Genomic DNA, 7177 nt, shown 5'->3' with positions numbered 1-7177 from the left:
CCGGACTTTCGTCGGACTTCTACCCGATGCCGAACTTCCGCCCATCGTTGACCTTTCGACCTCCGTCGCCAACCTACTATAATCATTCCGATCTCCTTCACCAGACAACAGTCTTTTTGATTATTGTCGCCTGACGAATACGGTCCTTCCAGCCTCCTTCACCAAACAACGGTCTTTCCGACCTTCATCGCCCACCGACTACGGTCACTCTGACCTCCGTCGCCAAACAACAATCTTTCTGGCCGTTGCCTACCGACTACGGTCACTCTGACCTCCGTCACCAAACGAACACGTCAATAGTGATTCTTTATGTTTCTACCATGTAACATACTCTCTATGATGTATACTCGTTATATCAGGCCAATGTCTTCCCCTAATGAAGGGCATCATTTGTAATCAACTGCAAATACTAGTGGATTCATTCAAATTGGGTTAGGCCTTGTTGTTCTTTCACTTTCCAAGATTTTTCATGTAAAAATCTTGATGTCTCTTATAAATGTTGCACTCTCTCTCTTATCTGATTGCGTGCTGGATCTTCGTGCAAAGCTAAGACATTAATATTTATATTTCTTTGTTGCCGCAAATATTCTAAGACGAAACAAGTATTATATTATTTTAAAATTGTTTAAGCAAAATTTTTCATAATCCAAATCATTTTAAAATAATCGATTAAATTAATAGGTTGCATGGCAATCAGATTTGCTAAGCAATTTATATTTCGGATCACATCTAAATCCAATAATTCAATTTGAAACCCTCTCCTTTTGTAAGAACAAATTGTACTGGGCCAGTATTTGCTCTGGGCCATATCTAGACCAGCCAGTTTTCTGGGCCAACACGTTCTGCACCAAAAAAGTCCGCCGAGCTTGGCTGTTCAGAAACAGGAACCATAGTAGAAAGTCTGACGATGAGGAGAAAGAAGAGGTTGGTTCGTGTTTCATGCCGTCTGCTGCTCTAAGTTATTGATCTTCATCGGTACCGAGCGGCTTATACCCAGCGCTTCCTGGTTCGCGCAGCTGAGCAAGGCACACAATCATCTCACCATGGATCTGTTGATGCGTGAACTCCATAAGAAGCGGCAGAGTCTCCAGTCCGACTTCGGCGGAAAAAAGCTTCTTCGCCGCTCCGAGATCGAGGAGAAGAAAATCCAACGGATCCGTGAGGATGAGCAGCGCGAAGTCCAGGCCAAGGCCGTTCGCCAACATTCCACTTCCTCCTCTCTCTCTGCTGCATCCGCGCCTTCCTCGTCCTCCGACCAAAACCCTAGCGCCAAATCATCCCTCCCCCCCGCTCTCGCCTCATTAGCCGCCGCCTCATCCTCTAAGAAGCAACCGGACTCGCTCTCCGAGGAGCAGCGCATCGACGACCTTGTCCTCCCCCGGCAGGAGGTTATCCGCCATCTGCGCATACTGAAGCAGCCCATCACCCTTTTTGGCGAGGACGATGATGCCCGTCTCGAGCGTCTTAAGATGATACTCAAGTCGGGAATCCTCGATATCGATAGCGACATAACCGAGGGCCAGACTAACGATTTTCTCCGAGACATCTACGAGATGCGCAAGCGACAGAAGGCTGGATCATTCCTTCGAGAAACTAAGCATAAGAGGGACGATTCTGATGGTTTGGATGGCGCCGGTGGAGAGGATGGGGATAAGAGTCTCGGAGGCGATAGGGCCTCGTCCGGACCGGATGCAGATAAGGATTTGAAGAGTATGAAGACTAATTTTGAGGAGCTTTGTGACGAGGACAAGATTCTTGTGTTCTTCAAACGACTTCTCAATGAGTGGAACCAGGAGCTTGACGAGATGCCTGAAGCAGAGAAGAGAACGGCGAAGGGGAAGTCTATGGTTGCTACCTTCAACCAGTGTGCTCGTTATTTGAATCCGCTGTTTAAGTTCTGCAGGAAGAAGGTAGGGATTCCTTTTTCCTATTGCAACTATTGGTTTGTCACTATCTCGAAGCTAGCTGAAATGCTGCTTATGGGGGTTATATTTTGTTGTTTAATATTTTTGCAATATAGTGAGGGCAACTAATCGCAAATAATCCTCCTTGTTCATCATAAATCATCTAGATTAATTAGGGCAATGCCAATGTGAGCAAGGGAATTCTTTTGGGTTTATGCTTTCGTTTTGGCTACCTTATTTATTTTTTTGCTTTTGATGTAAAAAAAATATCTACTCAATCACAGTTTCTTCTAAGATTCAAGTTAAAAAAAATGTTTTTTTTTAAGGAAACGGAGCAATTGTTTAGCTTCCATGCCCGCAATGCTGAACTGCGTATGCAGTTTTATGAACTTGTTACACATTAGGTCTTCATTTCTAGGAGAAGCTAATAAACTTATGTTACTCAAATTTTAGTTACTCATTGTCTGCTTGGTTGGTTTGGTCACATAAAATGGCGGCCTTCCGATGACACGGCTAGAAAAGTATATGTATTAGATTTGACTTATGTTAAGAAAGGTAAAGGTAGAGCTAAAAAGACTTGGTTAAAAAATATTAGCAATGAATTTTCTTTTTTAGATTTAAATGAGAATTTGGCTCTAAACATGACATAATGGAGAAAAAATGATTCATGTAGCTGACCCCATGTAGTGGGATAAAAACTTGATGTTGTTGTATTGCTTGCTTACTGCTTAGTTAAGCAAGTGCATGATGCATTTCTTAGGATTGCTAAACAAGGATGCACAAATTGATTTGGATTGAGATATTGATTTTGCTATGCAAAATATTACAATAGTCCCTCCCTAACTAACAAGTGATCAATAATCATATTGTATATTTCTTAAGTTGATTATCTTGAGCGTTTTACTCCCATTAGTGTATAGTTAATACAAATCAATTAATACTTGTGAATTATGGCTAGAAGTCGGAATAATTAATTAGTATAAATAGAATATTTATATTTTATGATTATAATAATTTTCTATAAGTTCTAATAGAAGTGGTGTGGAAAATTCTACCTAAGAAAGGAGTTGATAATGCTTATGATGGACCAGTTGATTTGATTGTGATGGAATTAAGAAGTTTCCTAATCAAGAGGGAGATATTTAGGAAGGTTCTTAATCAAAGGGAATTAATTAGGAGATATTTTCTAATTGAATATTTGGGGGCTGATTGGGAGGGGATTAATTAGGAAATATGTCCTAATTAAATATGGTTGATTTGAGGGCTGATTTGGAGGGAATTAATTAGGAAATAATTCCTAATTGAATAGGGCTGATTTGGAGAGAATTAATTAGGAAATATTTCATAATTAATTAGGGTTGATTTAGGGGCTGATTTGGGAAGGAAATAATCAAGGAAATAGGAGGGAATTGGGGGAGGGCTGTTTGGGTATTTACTGTTTATTGTTTGCTTTAAATAGGTGGTTTTTCTAGGGTTAGGGCATCTTGAATTTGGCGGAAATTGGAGATCTCTTAGGTTATCTTTGGGCTCTAGCAACATCTAGAGATTTGAGAGAGATCAATCCTCCTCTGAATAGAGGATCAATTGTATCTTGCTATTTTTTGTTTCCTTTTCATCATATAATACAAATTATCTGTTATTTTTGTGGTTTTGTGTGGATTTTTGTGGAGAATTCTCGCTGTTTTTCGAAGATTGATAGGAAATACTTGAGATCTACAAGTGTTTCCTATCAGCTTATATTCAATTCATTAAGGATATGTATGCAAGAGCTGTTACTTGTGTTCAAACAGAAGGTGATTTGACCTAGTGTTTTCCTATTTCAGTTGGATTACATTAGGGATCAGCCTTAAGTGCATATCTTTTTACGTTAGCCATAGATGTTCTCACTAGACATTTGCAAGAGGTTGTATCCTAGTGTATGATTTTTGGTGATGATATTCTTCTTGTTGATAAAACTAGAGAGCGAGTTGAAGGTAAACTTGAATCATGGAGGTCAACCTTAGAGTCTAAAGGCTTTCGTTTGAGTAGATCTAAAACTGAACATATGGAGTAAAACTGAATATATGGAGTGTAATTTTAGTAATAATAGATTTAGTTGGGGGATTGTGACTTTAAGCGATCAAGTCATTTATAAGAGCATACATTTTAGATATCTTGGATCAATTGTTCATAGTGATGTTGAAATAGATGGGGATATTATTAGTAGAATTCAGGTGGATGGTTGAAGCAGAGGAATGCATCGAGCTTGTTATGCAATAGAAAATTCCCTCTCAAACTTAAGAGAAAATTCTATATGATGTTAGTGAGACCTGCAATGCTTTATGGTGCAGAATGTTGGCTATTAAAAGAGAAGCATAATATTAAGTTAAGTGTTGCAGAGATGAGGATGCTCAGGTGGATGAGTGACTTCACTCTTAAAGACAGGATACGAAATGAGCGTATACGTGAAAAGATTGAAGTAGAGAGAGTCGTGTTAGATGATTTGGTCATATAAAATGATGGCATTCCGATGACCCGGTTAGGAAAGTAGATGTATTAGATTTGACTTATGCTAAGAAAGACAGAGGTAGACCTAAAAAAACTTGGTTAGAAAATATTAGAAATGATTTTATTTATTAGATTTAGATGTCAATTTGACTCTTAACAGGAAATAATGGAGAAAAAGGATTCATGAAGCCGACCCCACATAGTGGGATATAGGCTTGTTGTTGCTGTTGTTGTATTATAATAATTTTCTATCTTTATAGAACAAATCTGATTGTGCAATTCTGTTAATCACTATGTTGAATGTTACCTTTTCTTTTCTATATATACCAAGTAGAACCCTCTAAAGGAGGGCAAGCAATTCACGGACAACTCTCTTTGTCACCCAATTTTGATTCTCTTAAGTGTTTTACTCTCATGGGAACATTGTGTGTTGCTTACTAAGTTAGGCAATTTATTCTTCATGTCTCTTCTATCTTATACTTTTATGGCCTTCCGTTTCCTTTTTTACTCTCAGCAACTTGTAACCCCTAATGCTATTAAGTATCATCCTAGGAAATTCATGCTACTTAATACTTAGAAATTTAATGATCTTATTTTAATTTCTAGTATTCAACTTAATCATTGGTTTTTTTAAAGCCTATTTATCCTCTTCTCAATTCAGTTTTGGGAGTTTGTTGCATCGTTTCAATGAATCAATGGTTCCTTTTTTGAGGAACTTCTGAAGTGGGTAGTAATTTGTATTTGTTTAATCCTCATAGTTTGTTTTTCTCTTATTGGCTATTTTCTCCTACTTATTTTTAAGAGACTCGGTGTTTCTATTTTTCTTTGTTGAGCAAGGGTGTACATAATTTTTAGGAAGGATTGGTGGGTATCATTTATTGCATGTTGTGGTTGTGTTTTCTTTGTTGGGTTGGATTCTTTTTACTCTCTCGTGAGTGTAGGCTTACTTAAACTGAAGCGTTTTCTCTTTTATTGGCACTTGATCTCTTTTGTAGATACTTTGTGTTTTGTAGTATTTGCTCCTAAGTTAGTTCCTTCCATAGCAACCATAAAGTTAGGTTTTTTCTTTTCCTAACACAAATGCCATTTTTAAATTCATTAATAAACATTCCTAACTACAACCCTTTCCCTATAATATATAATAAAATTTAGCTTACGAAATGATTGAAATAATATCAGAAATTCAACTTGGATTTATAAACGTAGAAATCAATTTGCAATTATAATTTAATTTTTAGGAATTAAGTTCTTGATGTGCCAAATTTGAACAAAATTGAGAGTATCAGTCAAAAGTAAATTATATAGATAAATAAAAAATGAATGAAAATAAAATAAGAAAAAAACAAGTCTCGCACTGATTAAAAAAAAAAGAACACTCCTTTGAAATACTGTAATCAAATTTATCACATATTTAACTTGTATTTTATAATATTGAAAATTGGAAAAATGAAACTTTATTCAAGCCAAAGTTGTTTCGTTATATTATTCAGAATATTATGACATTTATGCCATCCTTGTTGATTATTCTAAGGCTTATAATCCATTTAAAATGCATGTAGAATTAAGCTAAGACTTGTATTGAGTTATTGTTTTGAATTTTTGCAAGTACTTTAGGACTTGAACCTCTATTCTTTAGAGAGGTCTAATAGCCGTGGATTTCAAACCTCTGGTTTAATGGGATTTGGTCATTGATCTAGTTATGAATTTGGAATGGCTTATAAGAATGAATTTTTTAGACCGTCACTAGTAATATGATCCGATGGTGGATACTTACTAATATCATACCCAACTTCACTTATCTCTCTGATAAATCGGGTTGAAAATATATGCATATGAATTGATGCTTAGGAAGTGTTGTAGGCTTTATAGATGTCAATGCATTTTTCATAGACTTCAATATACTAACATGACTGTAGGTTTTTTTTTAATGATATTTGTGAGCATTTGGGATATTTGATGAATGTCTTAAATCTTAATATATTGGTACACTTTTCAAAGCAATTTTAAATGTTAAACAACTGTATGTATTAATGATATGCTCGTCTTAGTCAATCTAGGATGGATGATAATTTTATTTTTTTAATATAAAAGTTTATGATTCATGTACTATAAGTTGGATGTTTGACATATTGGGAGATTGGTTTCAATGAGATTATATTAATTTATTTCTCTTGTTATTTAAACTATGCATTTTATTTAGCTTTGGATAACATTTTTTGCTAATTCAAATGACAAATTAGTTTTTTCCATGTGGTGGTGTTAAGTGAGCATTTATGACATCCAACATATGTGTTGACATGCGTTTCATTGGTTAAATTCATCTTCTTTATCATTCCTAGTTTAGATGCAACTATGCAAGTCTAACTTCACATGCTTTATTTAGATCATTAGAGTTTTTTATGTTGAGTTGTTTTGTGGTTCAAAGACTTGTTGGAGGATCATCTTTATCCCCTTCTCATTAAGGGTACTTAGAACGCATCATCAAAGTTTAGTCCCTCTTGTGGTAATTGAACTTCCTAACATTCCGATGACAGTAAAGCCACTCAATGACTGCGTCAACCTCCTCAAAATTGTAGCTTGAAGGCTATCATTGAATTTCAGCCAAACACATTTGTTTGTGAGAAATAAATCTTTTATTCAGAATATATCAATGGATGGAGTAGAAATCTGATACTGGACAAAAGATTGACAATGGAGGGGTGATGTTCAAATTGTTCATGCCAAAGATCAACGATGTTAGGGTTATCAATTTAGTCGAATCAAAGATAACCGATTCTTTGACGATT

General features: G+C 36.0%; 1 protein-coding gene across 1 annotated transcript in view; it reads left to right on the top strand.

Annotated features, from left to right (window-relative positions):
• Window positions 1-856: 856 nt before the first annotated feature.
• Window positions 857-7177, top strand: part of LOC110096884 (pre-mRNA-splicing factor 18) — an 8041-nt gene continuing 1720 nt past the window's right edge. The window contains exon 1 of the mRNA XM_020823022.2: window positions 857-1910. Coding sequence (XP_020678681.1) covers window positions 1044-1910 — 867 coding nt within the window. The 5' untranslated portion in view covers window positions 857-1043. The remainder of the gene's footprint in view (window positions 1911-7177) is intronic.

The sequence above is a fragment of the Dendrobium catenatum genome, unplaced genomic scaffold, assembly GCF_001605985.2.
Source record: "Dendrobium catenatum unplaced genomic scaffold, ASM160598v2 fragScaff_scaffold_1344, whole genome shotgun sequence".
Lineage (NCBI taxonomy): Eukaryota > Viridiplantae > Streptophyta > Magnoliopsida > Asparagales > Orchidaceae > Dendrobium > Dendrobium catenatum.
The sequence above is the reverse complement of the archived record's forward strand: the minus strand, read 5'-3'. Positions and strand labels throughout refer to the sequence as shown.